This window comes from Nymphaea colorata, chromosome 1, assembly GCF_008831285.2.
Source record: "Nymphaea colorata isolate Beijing-Zhang1983 chromosome 1, ASM883128v2, whole genome shotgun sequence".
In the NCBI taxonomy this organism is placed as follows: Eukaryota; Viridiplantae; Streptophyta; class Magnoliopsida; order Nymphaeales; family Nymphaeaceae; genus Nymphaea; species Nymphaea colorata.
In genome coordinates, this window is record NC_045138.2 from 2,389,315 (window position 1) to 2,409,838 (window position 20,524).

General features: G+C 38.4%; 1 protein-coding gene and 1 pseudogene across 14 annotated transcripts; both read right to left on the minus strand.

The window, feature by feature from the left end:
- Positions 1-221: 221 nt before the first annotated feature.
- LOC116262072 (YTH domain-containing protein ECT4-like) lies at positions 222-7,422 on the minus strand. 14 transcript variants are annotated; one of them, XM_031641214.2, is made up of 10 exons: positions 7,231-7,422; positions 5,140-5,183; positions 4,749-4,792; positions 4,484-4,637; positions 4,329-4,405; positions 3,598-4,026; positions 2,084-2,605; positions 1,129-1,341; positions 882-1,013; positions 222-681 (listed from the first exon to the last, which is right to left on the minus strand). In XM_031641214.2, the coding sequence occupies exons 2-10, from the start codon at positions 5,165-5,167 to the stop codon at positions 547-549; spliced, it is 1,734 nt and encodes a 577-aa protein (XP_031497074.1). In that variant the 5' UTR covers positions 5,168-5,183; positions 7,231-7,422; the 3' UTR covers positions 222-546. The 14 variants fall into 14 exon arrangements, with proteins under 14 accessions (XP_031497074.1, XP_031497043.1, XP_031497066.1 ...); XM_031641183.2 differs by having other exon boundaries at positions 4,749-4,813; XM_031641206.2 differs by having other exon boundaries at positions 5,140-5,229.
- A 3,914-nt stretch (positions 7,423-11,336) lies between these two features.
- On the minus strand, positions 11,337-16,762 carry LOC116268418 (KH domain-containing protein At1g09660/At1g09670-like; annotated as a pseudogene).
- Positions 16,763-20,524: the final 3,762 nt, after the last annotated feature.

Consider the following 20,524-nt stretch of genomic DNA (forward strand, 5'->3'; position numbering starts at 1 on the left):
AAAGTACTTGAACCATGATCTTTCAGGAGACAAGAAAGTGCCCAAACATTTCAGAGGCAGGGACGGGAGTTGCAAGTTCGCAACAGAAGCGCCGTAGCATCCACAAAAGCTTCAGAATGGATCTAAACATGACTTTGATAACGAAACATTGCATATTCGTGGAGAAGGAAAATGGATACCGTATTTCGAATGACAAAAACAAAACAAAAAGGCCAAACTCATAAAGGTAGAAAATTGCTTGCTGTGATTATTAATATGAAGGCACAGCAAGACTGCAAATAAGATTGAAAGCGGGAAATGGATGAGCACCAACAACCCAATAGGAAGGGGAGACAGAGGGAGAGGCAAAGAAAATAATTTGAGAAGGATATGGCGCAGAGATCAAGCTTAAAATTTGTGTATGACCATACCTAATAAGCACTCTTCTTGAAACGAAAGAAACAGAGAAGCCAACAAGATGATCAAGCCCATTTCACAGAAACTTCACATGCACCTATCGCCCACGAATGCAGCTTTGGTCTATTCTCTACCAGCTTCCTTGTTGGCTCAACTATTCCCAGAAGGATGGGCTCTTGCACCATCAGGGCCGCCCGATAGTGACAAATTCTTAGCATGTGCAACTAACGAATGATGGTTAGCATTTTCAAGAGGATTAGTTTTCTCTCCATCTTCTCCAACCAGCTGCGGATCAGTTGACACAATTACCTCCCTTTAGCAACAGTAATCTCCACAGAAATACATGCAGAAAAAGTGGCTAAGTTTGAGAAAAAATTATTCAAGCATCATCTCATGAGGCATAGGGCACCACACACTTTTTTATGCCAAAGGAATAGCATGAAAGTGGTGTAAATCATAGCATAAAAGTAGAGCAGAGAGCCCACCTGTGATGTGATCCTGTTCTTCATAAGTAATTTCTCTCTCCGTTCATAATAACCAAAGTCATCGAGGATGGAATCCTTGGCAGCATAATCTTTGAAAATCTTAAGCATTTCCAACCCCTGAAGAAGTTCAATCTGAAAGAGAGCCATAGAAGGGGAATAAAACGAAAAGGTCACATTCACGAAATAAAGACTGAACACAGTTCAGCTTCTGCATTCAATGAAAGTGTTTAGTAAAAACACTTAGTACCTCCTGTGTGTCCCTGCTATTTGTCACCTGCTTGTTTTCATTGTTTTTCAAAAGGATGTGTCGGAACTGGGAGTTGGGTATGTCTTTTATTATATGCCATTTCACGGGGAAAAACCCATTCCACTTCCCCTGTTGCCAGAAATCCATGTTTTTCTTGAAATCTACAATTCCAATCATCTCTGCCAGGCCACAAAATTGTCCACTAGCATTTACCTGGAGAACGTGACGAAAGAACAACCAGGCATTGTTAATGTGAATTTCTCCTTCAGTATACAAGACAATAACCTCAAAGGCAGTGTCAAAGGCTTCTCTCTAGCATGTTCTCATGAAACAATTGTTTCACACCCGAAAATACACAAGCCTGTCTAATGTCTCTATCATGCCAGACATTCCACATTGAATACCAATAGTCAATAGAAGCCAATCCTGAATTTCCTAGAAGGGAAGACAAAAAATAACTTAGAAATTTTATGAACTATAACAGTCACAGTTGTGTTTGGCACACAGGACACTAAAAAAATGCCCTTAGGTGATAATAGATCCCGACCTGGGTAATTTTACATGACTAAACATTTTAATTTCATCTTCCAAAGATGAATCATTCATTTTGTATTTCCACTAAACTAAAAGCACTGCCCATTGCACCAACTAAAACAGATACTAGCTCCACATACATCAATTGCAGATCAACTGAAAGCATGCTTGAACAAGATCACTTCACATTTAAGTGAGAGAGAACACATAATTTTCTCATTATTATTCCAGAATAATGAACATAATACCCATGCAATCCCATTTCGTAATGTTTGATTTAATAAATAACCTCCAAGAAGCATGAAAATGAAACAAAATTCCCATCACTGCAGTGAATACTAAAAGTTGAATTACCAGAATGTAATCTACCATAGCAAAATCCGGAGAATGATACAAGTAACAGAAAAGTTGAGAATCATACCGAGAAGAAGAGAAACACAGGACACCTAGAGCCCTTCTCACACGATTTCTTTTCAGCATCATGAAATGCAGCATCAAGTTTCTCATTTCCACTTGGGGTACTTGCCCATACATTATATTTTATGCTTTTGTGCACATCATCCTCATTAAAAGATTTTATGACAAAAAATAGTGCATGGTCATATTTGGTCTCGAATTCCAACAAATTATATTGGTCTCTGCGCATGGCAGGATTCAACTTATCTGAGATTTCATCTGCAAAGGGAGAACCCTTGATTTTATTAGCACGGGGTCCACGACTCTGTTCTGCCATTTTCTCAAAGGACCCATTTAGGTTAAACTTGCCACTCGTCCTAAGGGTATCATTGCTGTGCCAACCCCGACTGTTGGGAATAAAAGTTTTGGCACCACTCTCAGCCAGCAAGCCACCTTTTCCTTGACTTGGATAGGGCACGAAGTTTCCATGTGGCAACCGATTCCTTGGGATAAGGGCACCTTGAAAATCAGATCTTGGGATTGGCACCTATGAGAAAGATAACAACAAAGATTCAGACTCTAACAGGACAAAACTACCACTGTTTTGATGAGCTTGAGAACAACAATTTCAAAAACTAGAAAAATGCTTCTATCAAAAACAATAGGCATCTGAAAGCTAAAATAGAGTGCACTATTTACATAAAAAAATTATTATTACGTGAACCTAACAGTAAATAAGTTCAGGTTCATGAAAATTTAGAAGGGACTATATTCTTTGTGAACATTACTAAAAGGAAGATGTTGAAAAAAGGCATATACTATCATATGATGAGATGGCAAATTGGCAATCAAAGCAGTATCAAAATAGTGGATAATATACTAATACCTTTCACATCAGTCTTGACTGTATCAAACTGCACAGAAGAAGATTACACACTCAAACCTCTCGCACATATGCTATCCCACATATGTCATAATGTCAAGCCTCTTTTCCAGATAAACTATTGCACTTCAAGATCAAAACAACTGAAAAGTTTATGGCCTTTGGACAAACCTAATCAATACGCATGAGTAAAAGATCAAGTCATTCCTATCTGAACCACCATTTGTTTTCAGTCTAAACCTCAAACTAGAATAACAGGAGCATGAATCTGTTTCATTTAGCAGGTATCTACTTATTTTGAAACCACTTTGCTTTTCTTTTTGTTATTTAGTCACAACTTACAGAGGAAGCCCATAATTCACGTGTCATGCACAAAATTTTTTCGACTGACAATAACATGAAAATCAATTTTCTCCTTTTCCTATATTACTATCTTTATTAAGTAATCAAGCACATCAACTTCAAGGACACTTATAAAATAAGAAAAGGAGACGGAGAGGAAAAGACAGTCAAGCATAAGAAAATATAAGACACCAACAGAATCGGCATAGAAGATATGCACAATGGAAATAATAAACAGCAAATAACAACGCAGAAAATTCTGCAATAAACATTACTTGACATGGAAAAACTGAAGACACTGATTCATATAGTACCTTGCTAGAGGGTTTCAGGGGCCCACTTAGGATGGCAGGTGCAGGAACTTTAGCAGATGAAGATGATATACATGAAGAATCATGCGATGAGGGTATTGTGGAATCATTTGCATTAGGAATGATGCTTGGGTTTTTTCTATTTGAGACCTCTGAATGTTCAGATGCCTTGCCACTTAGATTTATTTTTGGATTGCCAAATCCAACAGATGTAGTCAAACCATCATCAACAAGAGGCACAGAATCCCGAGAGAAATTCTGCACACCATCTGTTCCATGACGGGTGGCAGGCGAGGAGAAAGGTTGTGAATACATTGCAGTCAAACAAAAGGGTGGCTGTGCAAAATATTGTCCACCTGGGGGCATCAACATCCCTGGGGCATATGTATCATATCCTGGAACATAGTAAACCACTGAACTTCTTGGATTGCCCTGAGAAGAAGTTCAAGGAAAGCAGTCAGAATATCAATACACACATCACATGCAACCAAAACATGGAAAACAACAAGCAGGTTACAAAACTCTGCACTGTGTAGGGAAACTCAAATAATGTAAACTAATTCCATGAGACTAGCACAAACTCAGACGCATACATGCATACAAGTGCATGTGGACACGCAAGAGCTCCAACACTCAAACATGTAGAATCTGTAGATTCAATCAATAATGACAAATTAAGCAGGCCTACCACATATAAACTAGCATCCTCCCCCAAATGGATAAAGAGAACTCACCAAATAAGATAGGTCATGACCAGCCCCATTCGTACGATAGCCCATATTTTTCCATTCCCCAAAAGTGCCATCATAACCTGCCAACCAAAATCTGGTAACCAAACATGTTAAAGCATTGGATAACCAAAATCATCATAGTCATGCCAATAACTTACCGGGGTAATAATATTCATAGCAATTCGTTGTAGGAGAATATTTTTCTTGCTCCGCAGGCAACTCTTGAACTAAACCACTTTCTTTGGAATTGAAATTTGAAACTTCCACTTGCGCTGGCGACGTATGAGAATGATTGTGCTTTTTCCCATGAGCCTGCAAAAGGGACAAAAGAGTCCAACCAAAGTCAGTTTTTTTTCTCAGGTACAAATACGCAACTTAAAGAAAAAAAAGGAGAGGGAGAGAGAGAGAGAAAGTTAGGCATACCATGTCTACTTCAGATGGTTTAGCTGGAGACTTTGCCTTGGAATCTTTTCTTGTTTGGTAAGCAGTTGGAAACATGAGCCAACCATCAAAACAAGATTAAAATTTTGAACTAAAGATTCATTTGCTACTACTAATTGCAAGTGAGTGCAGCTAATATGAAGTTATGAACTTATACAGATTCAGGCATCCAACTAACGAGAGATGGATCCACATCAAATCAGAATGCAGGAACTCCTGTTATCCTAATGGAAGAGTGCAAATAGCTCTTCAGAGTTCAGCAACACTAAAACAAGATATTTCTAAAACAAATAATATCTTGAGATGTTTACAAGAACAGAAGCACACAAGCTACTATTACCGGAAAGCGAACAATGAACAGGAAAAGGGATACCTTTCTCTGTTTCTATATCACCCGCCATAAAACAACACGGAGATCTGGAATGATGAGAGACAAGGGCGTAGTAAAATCACTGTTCTCCAGCTGTTAACTAACAAGCACATATCTAAATCAGACAAAAAAACAAAAACGGTTTTCTATTATTCACTAAATCAGTAGCCAGAAAACACTTGACCGAAAGGCGTATCAAGTGGTACAATCAACTAGCAGACATCAAGATTCAAACAACAATGGAAGATAATGGACAATTTCAGCAAGATTTTGCACCAGAGCACGGCAGGACGACTGGATGGAGGGCCCTTGTGTCATGAATAATTCTTGAATCTCAACGCCAGGTGAAAAAAATTATATAGGGCAAGAACAGAAATAACCATTTGCAAGACTTGGGAAAACACATCGAATTCTACCACAAGGACCACCGGAAAGCCAAGTACCCAAAAGGTCATATAGTTGCCGACGTTGCCTAACATTTACCACGTAGCTAACAAAACTATCACAACGCCGTGAAGGTCCCAAAATAAATACAAAGAAACATGCACGTGAAGAACGATTTTGCCACTCAAATTTCAAAGATATGAAAAATTAATCAAAGATGAAAACAGCAAAAGTGGAAAAGGGCAAAAGCGCACATGGCAAGTTAAATACGAGACGGATTCATGCTGACAAATAAGTCGGCAAACAAATATAAAGACGTACGATCTTAGAGATACAGTAAATTAAGGAATACAAAAGCAACCAACCTTTGACGCCGAACGGGAAAAGGATCTAAAAGTTCATCTTTTTCTTTTTCACCAAGAGCCATACAAGATATTGTAAACTTAACAATGAAGGCAGAAACGGAACCAACTCCTATCAGACCAAGTAAAAGAAAACCCTCAATTGAAAAAAGCAGGCGGCTAGACGAAGTAAAATACCACTGCAATCAGGCCCTTTTCCCAACCAGAGCCAAAAGAAATAAATACAAGGGCATCTTAAATATAAAAACAAAAATGACATATGTGTGTGTACCTCTATGTAACTCATAGTTTAAATCTTAGATATGCCTACGAAATTCACGAGTTACTCCAAACGCACATATACATGTAGAATGATCTCCGTTTCTCGAGGAAGGTCGCTCAGCGTTCCAGCACGAAGCTTTCTCAGTTCGAAGAGAAAAACTAGAACCCCAGAAACCACAATCACGGAAGAACCGAAAGGACAGGGTTTAACGAAAACGTTATTATTATGATTATCAGGATATGTGCGTAAACTAGAAGAGAAGCCACTTTCCCTCTAGGATTTAGAAGAAATGAGCATCTTTGTTAACAAAAATCTTCGCTTGTTTGGAGATGATCTGGGGGCGAAAAAAAAAAATTTGCAAAGACAGAGTCGTATCACATATCTGCGTGTTTCTCAAGCGACATCCAGGAACCAATGAGAAAAAGAAAAGCAAGAGTTTTTCTTTACAGAAAAGGCGCTTTTTCATGAAAGGTGAAAGAGAGTTTAAATAACAAAAGCCGCGCAGAATACCGCAAGGAAACAACAGCCCTCTGCGAGAGCGTCCACGAACCTCACGTTCAGACTTTCAGTAGATAGTAGATACTCTTATCAAATAAAGACTTCTTTATATATAAGAAAAAAAAGGAACAAAATCGCATTGCAAAAGCACTCCATCTGCCTCAGGCTGCCGGAAAACCGGCTTCTACCACCGAATACTTCATATATGTTTTCTTCGGATTAAAAAAAACTTCCGCTGATTACGCGTAAGTGGGCGCATGCAAGAGAAAAAGAGAGAGAGAGAGAGAGAAAGAGAAAGAGAAAAAAAAAAAAAAAAAAAAAAAAAAGCTGTGGCAACTCGAGCTGCCGCCCAAGCGCAAGAAAAAAACTCGCAGAAAACCACCGTTGCCTGAAAAAAAAGGAAGGAAAACGAAGAAAATAAGCAAAAACAACTCCATATTTCACGGAGCCTGATTGCTTCATTAACAGAAAGGGTAAAAAAGGGTAAAAGGAAAAACATCAAGCAGCTAAGAGGTCACCGACCAGGAATCGGCTTTCGAACACGGAAAAGTAAACAAAGCGCAAACGCAAAAGAAGAAACCTAAAAACCTCTGCTCGCCGGAAAACCTCCCGTCCTTCTTGCCGTTCCGGGACCGATTGGACGACTCGAAGCTCAAACCGTGGGAAGGAAGAAAGAAAGAGAGAGAGAGAGAGGGAGAGAGGAAGCGGGGAGGAGAAGCGGGGTTATTGACGGCCGATCAAAATCCAAGGGTCGATGATTCCGTCTTCTTCATCAGGACTCCTCTGGACCGTCGGATCAGAAGAAAAGGAAGCGGAATCGGGAGAAACGCGGGGTAATAACTGAATTTCAAAATTTCATGTTCGTCAATCAGCCACGCGGAAATTCAATACCCCCATATCTTTAAGAAATTACAACATGCCATTCCCACTTTCTACCTATTTCCACTTCCAACCCAATTAATTGGATTCCACTTTGGATCCTATCCGGGATCGGATTCGGATTTGTATATAAGAAATACAAAACCGTATTTCTTCCACCGGGTCCATTCCTTAGGCCTGGCTAGGATCTAGTTCTTACCATATCCAGCTAACCAGATGTTGCTTTGTTCTCATTTGGATCCAGATATGAAAATTAGATAAAAAATACAACCATTTGAAACATTTGGGGCTGGAGGGTATGTATGGCATCTTTGGATCTCGTATTTGAAAGCGGATCTGAAATCCATATTATGTCGCAAGCAGCAGATCTCAACAGGATCTCAAATCCACATTACATGTTAAAAACTACAATCATGGAGAGAAATAGAATGGAAAATGAATTGAATGGAAATGAAAGGAAAGGAAAGATATGATTATAAAACTTGTTTAGATAGAAATGAAAGAAAATGTTAAAATCATGTTTGTTTGGACTACATAAAAAAAATAAAATGATAGAATTTATAATATTTTATATACATAAAAAAATGAAATGATAGAATTTATAATATTTTATAATAATGTCCCTAACATTCAAAATGTTTAAAAAATTGAAAGGTTTCCTTTCTAGTGGAGCCTCGGTCGTGTGTTCAATGGAAAGTCCATGCTCCATACTTTTGAGAGAGTGTCAACTGGTTGGGTTTGACCCAAACTCAACTCATACTGAACTCAAATTTGTCGAACTTTGGTCAAAAGGGGTTCTGTTTGAACGGAACTCATGACCTCGATTTAGTACAGTTTTTGTAAAAAAAAAAGTCTGATTAATATAGATGTAGCAACAAAACTGGGTTCAACAATTTTGACAAAATTAAATCTTTTTTTTTTTTATGAACGATCTATGTCATATTATAGAAACTAGCCGCTTAAATTCATGTTGTAGCGGAGTATTGGACTATATATATTTGTATCGAAGACTTCTTTTTGTTGTTATATGTCATGTGGATGGTTAAAAATTTAAAAACTAAAAATCTTATAATGTTAAAGACACTATGAATCGTTGCCAAAAATATTATCACTTGTTGAATCATAAGTTGTCACTAATTCTCATGTAAATGTTGTTTTTTAATAATAAATTTTTAAAATTTAGTCATCGAACAACACCCAATAACAAATGGAACGAAGAGACATTCCCATGAACTCCCTAAAACATGAACCAAACCCAAGTCCATACAGCTAAAACCAAGAGGTAGGGTTGAACACGAGCCGAGTCGACCCAGAGTTCAGTCAGCTCCAGCTTGGCTCGACTAATGAAACCTCGAGCATGAGAATAACTTGACGGAAGCAGCTGGAGCTCGTCTAGGCAATTACATGTTGAACTCAAGCTTGACTCGATTAAGGCTCAATAAACTCATTCGAATATAATTGATATTCCTCGTTACTAGTTGAGCTCAAGCTCGATTCTATTAAAGCTCGACAAACTCATTTGAATAGAATTGATATTCATCGTTACATGTTGAGCTCGAACTCGATTAAAGCTCGATAAACTCGTAAACTAATTTGAATATACTGACTTGATTAAGGCTCAACAAACCCGATTAAGGCTCAAGCTCGACTCAGCAGTTACGTGTTGAACTCGAACTCAACTCAATTATTTAAACAAGTCAACTCATAAACTCAAACTCGACTCATTGAGCAAATGACTCAACTCGAACTCATTTACGAGCCGAGCTTTAACGAGACGTTCACCCTTACCAAGAGGTGCACCCACCTTGGGTTTATCAAATTTTGAGGGTCACAAAAGTAGGGTGTGATCCGCTGCACCCACCTTCCGGCGGTCCATGCTCGTGCCAGCCATAACCTCTGAAACCGGCCATTTTTCACACCTTAACTCACAATAAATACAATGAATGCTGGAAAACGGCCCGGCCATTTTAACGACCATTAGTTGCTGAATGCCAATCGGAAAACTATATAAAGTTGAGCCACCGTTGAGAGAAAGCCCACAACAAGTGCATCTCTTCCGCAAAGAGTAAAGACCATGGACAAGGCGTTGCTCATGGTGTTGCTGGCGTTGGTGTCGTTGGCCGTGCACCAGCACGGCCGGGCCCAGGCCGTGCCGGTAGAATGGACGCCTCGAATCCCCGTAGACACGCTGCCCATTCCCCAGCGGCTGGGGCATATCCTTAAGTGTGTTAACTCGCTGGCCTTCTATGCCAGGGAGTACACTCTCTTTGTGGAGAAGGCCTGGGACGGCGATGTCAGCGAGTCGGCCTGCCGGAGCCTGGTCAATCTCCACCCCCTTTGCCGGCGCAAGCTCCACTTTTTCCTGGGCCTGCCCGTGGAAGGAATCTTCAGGCTAAAAGCTTTCTGCTATGAGAAAGTAAAAAGGGTCGGCAGCCCATGAGCACCATCGACCTGCACGCAACAGAAAAAGAAGTTCCTCGTTGGACCTTCTCTCTCTCTCTCTCTCTCTCTCTAAGTGGTTGACTCGTGCTTGGTTGGGTACTTAGCGGCATCTACGGGGTGGATATTTTTGGGTGTGTTAATAATAAATGGAATTTTTTTCATTTTGTGCTCGTTAAGAGTAAAGTTCAGGTCACCCATTGCATGATTTTACCAATGTAAAATACCAGGTGTTATTGGGAAGCAGGGACAAAATTCATGAGACACTGACAACGTGCCCCTTCTGTCCGCCGACGGCATGCTTGTCTTTCTTGGGAAGATCTGAAATCTGTGCTTTGCAGGACCTATAATTTAAACAAATAACAGATATTGATGTTACGAGATATCTTATATGCATGTTTGTGTTATGATATATTTTATATACATGTTTGCATGCTATAACCTCTTATATTAGGTTCCGAATAACAGACAAACATATTTAATTCTACAAATAAAAAATGGGAATGGCCCAGTTCTCAGCTGCATGCTTCTAAAATCAAGCAGATGCCAAGTTTCTTTCTAACTGGCTCATGCAATGGATGGCAGCTTCTCCTAGTCAGATTGTAGATTCTACTGGTCAGAAAATGATAGGTACTTTCTCAATTATGCATTTGCATACCATACTGGCTCTTTAAAAAAATTGTACACAGAATGGGAGTAAACTAACTTAACTGAAAAGGGGAAAGCACCAGAAAGCTGTTTCAGTCATGAAAAGAGGAATGTGTAAAAACATGTTCAGATTGAAGAGGGAACGTTACGTGCTTGGCAGTAAGCCTGCTTCTGGAACCAGAGAACTCCATGCCTCTCTCACTGGAAGATTTCGACCAAACTCACTTCCAATCAAAATTTCATTTCCTGTGATGTGAAGCTAAGTTCTCCATTTTTTTTTTTTTTAATTTTAAAACTCTTGGTAGTCTTTCATTGTTTTCATTTCCCTCACTTTCTTAAAGTTTCATATTTCTCCCATTAAATATATGACTTTTCATTATCGTGATGTAACTCCCAATTTTGGTACTACAAGCCTTTCAGATCAATGTTCATGTCCTCTCATTTTTTCTCTTCATTTCAATTATCTACTGTTCTGAGTTTCCCGCTTATATTATTTTATAGTGTTGGTAGCTTCATAGCATTTACAGTCCCCTGCTTCCACTTTTGTCATCCTAATATCCATTGTGTAATCATAAACATGGAACAAAGAAAAGATCTTTTCAGAACCAGCAATTCTAGACAATTTGCGTAGCTACACCTTAAATAGACCACCTGGCCTGAAAATAACATGAATAAATCATATGGAACGTCAGTTTTCTGAAGATCAGGCCATGTATAGCATAATAAACTAATAACAAAATCAAATTTATCTTATGACATTAACCCTGTCCGTCTGATGGTCCAAAGTAGGAACAGATACTAATCTAGCAAGATCTATGTGTCTACAGTTTACATAATAACAGACAATCTCCATATTACATGGTAATTTAACTTACCAAAGGATACAGCAAAGAATTAGTAACAGATAAGCTCAGAAAACTTGTCAAACTCATGAGTGTGCGTGTGAGCAAAACCGAGTACCCAATACCTTTCATCAACATGTCCAGCAATTCCTTTCAGTGAGAACCCAAAGTCATGTATGCAAGCCAGCGGTGCTCAATGCGCTTTCAGTAAGAGGTCATACACGGCAGTTTTCAATTCATCCATGTCAGCAGCAAAATGACAATCTTAATCATAGGCCAAAATTCCAATCTCTGAATGGTCCCCATCGATACCATAGCTGCTCTGTGAAGCCATAGTGCATAGAGCTAACGTCCAGTTTTAGCACGCTTCATGCCTGTACTGTTAAAGGGTGAGACACTTGGACTCATATGTGGGCTCTCCTCTCTAAGAGTACCATTCAGCAAAGCCAGTTCTCTCAACTGCTGCTTCTTGTAGTAATCTAAGGATTCATCCTGTGAACAAGTGAATGATGAATAAATACACAAAAAATCCAGAAGTTAAGAGAGAGAGAGAGAGAGAGAAAGAGAGGAGAAATAGTGAATAACAAATAACCTGAGCCTGAAACATCCTATGCCTTAGTTCATATCTGGTCCAAGTTAACCATGATTCTGGGCTAGAGATATAGCAAGTCATTAAGTATAGCTGGTTGCAACTGCAAACCAGAGTATGTATGGACAGAACACAGTTCCAGAATAATCTAAGGGTTGGGGTTCCAAGTCAATTAGTGAGAAAAGCTATCTCGAGTTTGCCAATTAATTGCCTATTTTTCTAAATGGCGGAACATTCCATGGCTTCAGGCTGTTTCAGGAAGGTTCACAGTCCACATAACACCACGTTAAACAAGCCCTTTTCAGCAGTAAGATCTCATGACCTAGCCCCTTGCTTATGAGGAAAATGCTCTATTGTAGGCGACATTGCAGGGGCACACAAAGTGGGGGAATCAAGAGCAACGTATTTGCCATGGCATAGGCAATTATGCATCTCCAAAACCCACGTGAGATGGATCCATGGTCATCCAACTTAATTGAACTTAAGTAATAAGGAACTCGCGTTTTCAGTACCACTGGCTTTAAGAGATCCTCCAGTATCGCAACAGCATGATTTAGTTTTGAATCAATCACATTGGCAGGCAATTTCGCTTCCACAAGGACATGCAATGGTTCATTTAGATGTTCATACCCAGGTTTGTCCCTCAGTTTCTCTTCCTGCATATACAAATTCAATATATTAGGTCAAAGACAAAACATGAACAGTCATGTGGCTTGATATAGAAATGTGGTCAAAAGTACAAAACTTGGATATAGCTACCATTACATGCGCAAGCAAAAAAGAGGTCAAAAATTAAGTGTTGAGAAATTGAGGCAAAGTCCAGCAAGTTTTAATAGTGAAAATATTCACATTTCACAATGATAATCAGCAACTGAAATGAGCATACTGATAAAAACAGTGAACCACGTGGATGATTAATCAAAAATGACAAAATGGCAGGCCTGATCTGTATAATCTGACTGCCTACATGAACAGCATGATACTCAGGTCCACGTTGGACCGAGCATGCAGAACTTTTTTTGTCTCTTCATAGAGTATCAAAATTTATCTGGGAACCCCAGGAGGTCTAAGCCACTGCAAGAAAATATTAAAATGGAAAAACACAAAAGAGGCAGAGATAAGAAAGACAGTGCCTGAGCAGCTGAAGTACTTTGTCACATCTCGATCAGAAAAAAGGATAAGATGATAATACCTTTACAGTGTCTTTCACTGACCCTCGACCTCTTATATACACTCTACACTGCGTTGTAGCTTCAACCCTCTTCAAAGAGTTCCCCTTGGTCCTAGGAGTCGACCAACAAAATTATACTAGCAAGGCAGAAACAAAGAGAAGTAGAAAATATCAACAAAACAAAGAGGCTGACATTTACTCCTGCATTATTTGCTAATCAAATTTCACTCAAGTACATACATTGGGAAATTTATCCACAGGAACGTCCAATCTTACAACTTTTGTCACGGCAGGAGGAGTAGGAAGTCCAGGCGCTCCATGCCAACCCATTGGAGATGCTTGCAAGATGTTCATCCTCTGAATGAAACCATTTTCCTGAAAAAATGATCCAAACATTGATGCCAGTAATCTAAACATGCACAACCTTTCGATAGTTCAACCATAAAAGGAAATAGAAAACCAGGTCAGTAAATGGAGAAGCATAAACAGCTAGGAAATAGCTAAATCTCTAGACAGTGCTTTTGCAAGTATTAAACTGTTTTGATTATCCCAAATGTTTTAAGGCAATGATACTAACCCATTAACATCTTGCAACTGCACTAGTAATGCATATTAGAATATGTCGCAGTAAAGTCCATTCTCTTAATCCCTCAACAGTATATCCTAATCTCATCAATATGAATATGTGAAATATACAAATACAGGAATGTACAACAAGATCTAGCAAGCTAGATGTGATGGTTAGTCAGGTAGCATCAGATATATTCAACCAACGGAACATAACGAGAATCAGATCCACTTCTCCATGGAAACAAAAGAAAATGGAGGTAAACTAATATCACCAATACCTCAGTCTGCATGCCTGGCCATCCTTCCAAATCCATTGCTGTACCATTTGGGAGTAAGCCTCCTGATGGCAAAGGACTCCCATGATCCATTCTATCATGGTCAATGAAACCTTGACTAGATGCCAACCCAGAAGCACGAACAATTTCTGCAGTGGGAAAAATGAGTCATATGGCATAGCCTTCTCTGTAAAGGCAACTGAGAAAAAAAATTCATCGACACATTAGCATGGAACTGCGGCTGAAACAAGATCCCTTGTCTTTGTTTTTGCAGCCAACAAAGCATAGTCAAGATTTGAGATACATTTACCATGAAAGTCAACACGAAAAAGCAATGGAGAAACTGTAAAGGAGGACGAAGGACATTGATGGCAAAGCAACAATTGAAGCCATAGCTTGAGTAGCTTATAAAAAGACCAACTTGAACACCATTACAACTCAGTGGACGATAACTCATATGCTCATCGAAGAAACCACTTCCAATATTTATCCCTCTGCATCCTCATAACTATATCCATAGACATTAGAAGTCTGTCTAGATTAATCAGTGTCAAAGCATAGGGGTTTATTTTTGTATTTGAACAAAGCAAAAGAAAAATGCAGTCATCGAACTAGAGCAGCACAGACATGATAAGCATGCAAAATAGCTTATCATATCATCACAACCAAGAACTTTAACAGGCATTCAAACCAACAAAGATTGTAACAGTAAAATATCAAGTCAAGAGAATTAAAACAGGAAAATAACATCAAAATAATCACCAGATGGTCCAAGCCAATGATCCCAGAACCACCTCCACCAGGCTGTCCAGCCAAAAAAGACTAAAATTATCACCAGATGTAACAAAGACCACTCCCCACTTACACCTCCACTAAACTCGAGTACTGCTGTAGGTTGTGGTCTTAGCGGTCCCATCCTCAATAGTTAATAAAAAGCATTTATTAGAAGAGATGATTGAACGGGACAAGTCATTAAAGTCAGAAAAAAAGTTCCCAAAGGTAGGCACCAGCAGTCCAATCAGAGCCTGAAATAACTCCTGAATCAGAATCGTTATAATAAAATTTTTGGCAAGATTAGAGCCTATCTAAGTTGTAGAAACACCAGTTTAATGAAATTTCCCAATGACAAGGTACTGATATATTCCAAACAAACATACCATATGAACAACGTCTGATGATACAAACTAAGCATGGGAGTAACACGACTTGACGAGCATAACCTATCTTATCTTAATCGTTAAGTTTCCGAACGAAAGAAATAAAAGATAGTAGGGGAGAAGGGAAGAAGAAGCACACCCCAGCATCTTTAACTATACTTAAGTACATTAATAAGCAGAAAAAATGCTGTATAGCTCGACTTACAAATGTACACTGGGAGAATTAAGCAGGTAAATGCAACTCTAACCAATGGTTAAAGAACCTACCTTGGTTCAATAAACGACTACAAAGAGGCAGAACTTGCATAAACGGCCCCAGTTTCTGTCTCTCTGCCAACAATTCAGCTAAATACCTATTGCCGCTGCGCCATATCAGAAAGGAACCACAAACAGATTACAAAAAAGATAGAACCTGTTAGAAAAAATTTTTTAGAGAAAAAGAAAAAGGTCAGCGCCAACACATGCATACATGAATTGATACGAACTATGAGCTCTATCACGGAGAACATGAAGGACGGCGAAACAAATGGAGCAGTTGTGCATCAAGCAGAAAAATGAGAAGAAAAAACCAGGATCGGCAACATAAACCCCAGAACCAGTACAATCAATGGTTTCTGTCAAGATCACAAGATGTGATGAAGAATAAACTTGGAGATCGCATGCATGCAGATGCTGGGAACAATTGAACGAACTAAAAACTAAAAGAAACAAGCTCACTCATTCTAAAAACCATCGATAGATACAAATGAGTGAAGAAAACAGACAGTGCAGATCACGACCACCAAGAAAACATCAAAGGACTCAAACCCGGTTCCAAGAAAATCAAAATCGTTATAAGCTACAAGAAAATGAACCGATGCGCGCAATCAGATTACTAGAAACTAATCAAAGAACTATAAATGGTACCCCAGAAATTTACAAAACAGCAAAACGCCAATCAGAGAAACCCAGCAATCAAGAAACAAAAGCAACTAAAAGACACCGAGGACCCAAAACACAACCGGATCGACGTGAGCAGTGGAAGAAGATCCCAGTACCAAACTGACCTCTCATGATCCATCGACGCCGTCGACGCCCTCATTGTATTGAACGGCGAAGACTGAACTCCAGAAGGGGAGTACTGGAAATAGGTGCCGGGTGGGATTCTGTCATTCATAGCCATGGCAACCAGCTAACTGTCACTGCCTACCTCCGTTCTCTTCGTCTTTTCCCCTGATGGGTCTTCTCTGTTTTCCCTTCTTCGAAAGGATAAAGAGATAAGATCGGCAGGAAGAAAACAGTCGGAGAGATTCACGGAGACGATGACAGAGAACGAGATTCAGGAGTATCAGAAAAACCTAGACTCTTCGAGAGGCCAATCAAACTCTCTCTCTCTATACATATATCTCTCTCCCCCTTCTTCTCCTCTTCTCTCTGTATCTATTGCATTTTCCTTTCCTTCTTCTTCTTCTGCTTTTATCTTTTTCTAAGGATAGAGAGAGACACTCTGCTCCAATGTGGGCGCCTCTCGCTTCTCCCTCTCTGGAGAGGTCCACTGCCCTCAAAACGAGGGCCTTGGATTCGTTTAGGCTGCGGGTTACTGTATATATTAGATCCTCACACGTGCGAACCGAAGGGCTCTGCATGGCGTGATGTCATCATACTCCACACAATACATCGTCTGCGCGTGCGAGCCGTCTCGCCATGATAAAATGAACTTTTCGTTCAAGGACCAGTCTTCTGCCCTTAATTCCCTGAAAGGTCCGCCGATTTTAATTTTCTAGATTAAAGTTTATTTGGAGAAAGCACCCTCGACTTTCTTTGGGTCCAATTTCATAAAAAGAGAGTACCATTGAATTTGAACCAATGGCTAGCTACCTACCAATAAGCGACCCAACCAATTGTCGTTAAATCCAAATTTAGCTCTCGTGCTTTCATTCCATCCTAACAATCTTATATGAACTTATAGATTCGAAATATGTTTGAGTTTTGCTCGCAATAAGTTTATATGTTTTAATACACAAATTTACTGCTATTTTTATTTTCTATAAGACAATTCATATGAAGAATCTTTTATATACAAGACACTTAAGTGCTATAATGATAATGAAAAAAATCAGCGTTTATATAGTAAACTTTTTTTTTTCATTGTAGTTCCATTAAATGATTGATATGAAAAACAAATCAAGGGCTGAAATTATTTTTTTTATCTATTTAACATCCATCCAAGTGTCTGGTATCAATAGACTTGTCATTCAAATGCACCGTTCAATTTTAAAGATATAGAAAAAAGTTGAGTAAATTTACTTTTACATGCTTTTATAAAGCTCTTGTAAAAGCTGACAACCGGCCTGACGGACTTACTAGCTGGGTTGGGTCAAGCCTGATCGATAGGGCTGTTCATGAGCGAGTTTGAGCTGAGTTGAGTCAACTCAAACTTGGCTCGTGTGTCTTGAAAGGAACTTGAACTTGGCTTACGCTCGGCTCGAGTTTGATTTCATTAGCTCGAGCTCGACTCGGTTTGATTAAGTTCGCCGAAGATGGGCTTGAGCCGAGCTAAGGATTACATTAAAAAAATTATGTTTTTAAAGGAAGAGGCATCATATAGACTTGAACATGGAACCTCCTACATACTGTATACCAATTTGAGCTATCTACTTTTTATATTTTATATATTTTCCTTCTCGAGCTTAAATGAGTTTAACCGAGCCAAGCCCACTTAACTTGAGCTCAACTCGTTTAGGTTGTCGAGTTCATTTCTTAACTCAAACTCGACTCGTTTAATAAATGAGTCGAGTTCAAGTCAAGTTTATAGAACGAGTTCGAATCTAGCTCTAGCTCGACTAGTTCAACAGCCTGACTGACCAACTTACCAGTTGGGTTGGGTCAAGCCTGGTGTTTAGGACCTAAAAGTATGACTTTCTACTTTAAAGTGCTCCATAGCCAGATATCTACCGTTTAACTTGCACTGATGACTTAGTAAATTAACACCACTGGCTAATAAACAAATATTTGTACATAACAAATTAAGTGTTTTGTATAAAATAATTTATGTTAACTTGTTGTTTGAGTTTCTAATTTGTTTGGTTTATATTTTACAAGTCGGTCAGCGCCAATTATATTCAAGATCCCTTTATTTTGAATCATGCCAACGACTTGACTAAATTGGCATTCCTTATGTATGAAACCTAGCATTGTTAATATAATAACTTCATAACATATCGTACCAGCCATTACGTATCGTATGAATCTCTTAGTGAAAGAATACATGTTAACTAGTCAACTTTTTAATTAATACTATGTTAGCTAGTCATGTTCCATTATCTATGGAATAATAGTATAATACATATGTTTTCATATTTTTAAAGGTAGATTAGGTAAGTTTTTTCACTTATTTAACAAAGTCAGTTTCATTAATCATGAAAGAACCCAGCCATTTTTCTAATAATTTCAAAAACCAGGTCCTAATGCCTACTTTGGGAAAACTAAAAAAAAATAAAACAATTACCTTTCATATAAAAAAAATGGCGTGGTTAAGAAAAATGTTTTAAAATATGAAATCTGTACTTGGATCTAGAGCAGAGCGTCAGCTTCCATTAATTTACTCTGTGCATAGTTTAGGCATTCAATTTGAATATGGATACTATCGGTTGGATTTCTTAAAGAACAGTTTGACTTTATCAACAACATGTGAATGTTTCGTAAATTTGCCTGAAAATGAACGCAGCTTAAGTGTTTCATGAATTTACCTCAATTTGGAGGCAGACTCTTAAAACACTTGCATATTATTTTTAATGCCAAATTGATAACTAATTGGTACTTTTGACAAATAGAATGATATTTATCTATCTCATGATTATGGTCAAAAAATTAGAGCAGATACATGAAAAAAAAATTAGGCATTCAATTTGAATATGGATACTATCCGGTTCAAAATTCGAATTCAGATATAAATATAAAAAAATCATATTCAAATTGTAAATCAAACTTCAGATTCGAATATGACTTCTTTTTATTCAAATTCGAATTCGAATATGTGAATACCCGAAAAAACAGATATGATTAAGGATATATCTCATCTGAATCTGATTGTTGACATCCCTACCTATATTGAACCCGACCCAAACCAAATCACCCACCAAAATGATAAACCAGTAAAGTGTGACTCATGGTTCATTATAATTGGGTATTAAATTAGTTTAATTTGTCACTTGTTCAACTCCAATAAGCCAAACAAACTGGTTTTCACAACATTTGGATGATCTAAAGGTGGCCGGTTATTAAAAAGGCAATATAACAAAAATATGGTAGCTTTTCAATAACTTAGGCCAAAAAAGTTTGGCGCATCGGCTTGAGCCAGTGGCTGGTAGGTGGCTAGTCACTAGTTCAATAAGGGTTTGACCCTTGCGCAAGCTAGTCTATGACAGGACGACCGGGGTAAAAAATGACTTGTGGGTTCTAGCCCGGCGATAAAAGGCACATTTGATTGCCCTTATCTTCATTAGATATTATATTTAAGATAAGACCTTCATTCTTGTGACCTTAAATCATACATTTCTTAATGCAAAAAAAGGCAAAATAAAAATTTCAAGTATGGATTCCAAGTTAAACCTAAGAGTTATGAATTTTATCGTGGATCTTTCATCAGCAATAAGTTTGATAGGTTATGAATTTTATCATGGATTTTTATCACATCAGCAAAAGCATGTCACATCATATCTACATCAAATCTGCAAAACTGGATATGAATACGAAGTCATCAAAGGCCGCCAAAGTCTTCCCACAAGGATGACTTCCTTCAAAATCGTAAAAAAGAAAACCCATTAATTGCAAGAAGTATTTGTAGAAAGATGGAATACATTGCAAGATCCAAGAACAATGAAAAATAGAAAAAAGTAAAGGAAAACGATAAATTTTTTTATTTAGGATATAAATACATTATTCCATTATATTATGATAACCTTAGCTCATTTACTGTAGTTACTGCCAAGTTTTGATTGTCCCTCGGTTAAGAAAATCTTCGTGATTTGAGATCCATGAATTTAAGATAGAACACTATCCTAGCCAGATCCGAGGTCATAGGCTGCATCGACGTTAGCAACAATAACGGTGCACCTTTTGTATCTTTTGATTCCCTGAATCAAATCATCATCTTTAGGATGATCCGGTATTTGTCCGATACCATTTGTATCGGCCCATGCTTCATCCTACCACTCAACAAGAGTGCCGAAGTTCCATCATTCCCTCCATTCCGGGACCATGTTTTGAAATTTCGTGGGACCTATTTTTCCAACATTTTATTTTATTTCTAGTCATTTTTCTATGTTTATAAT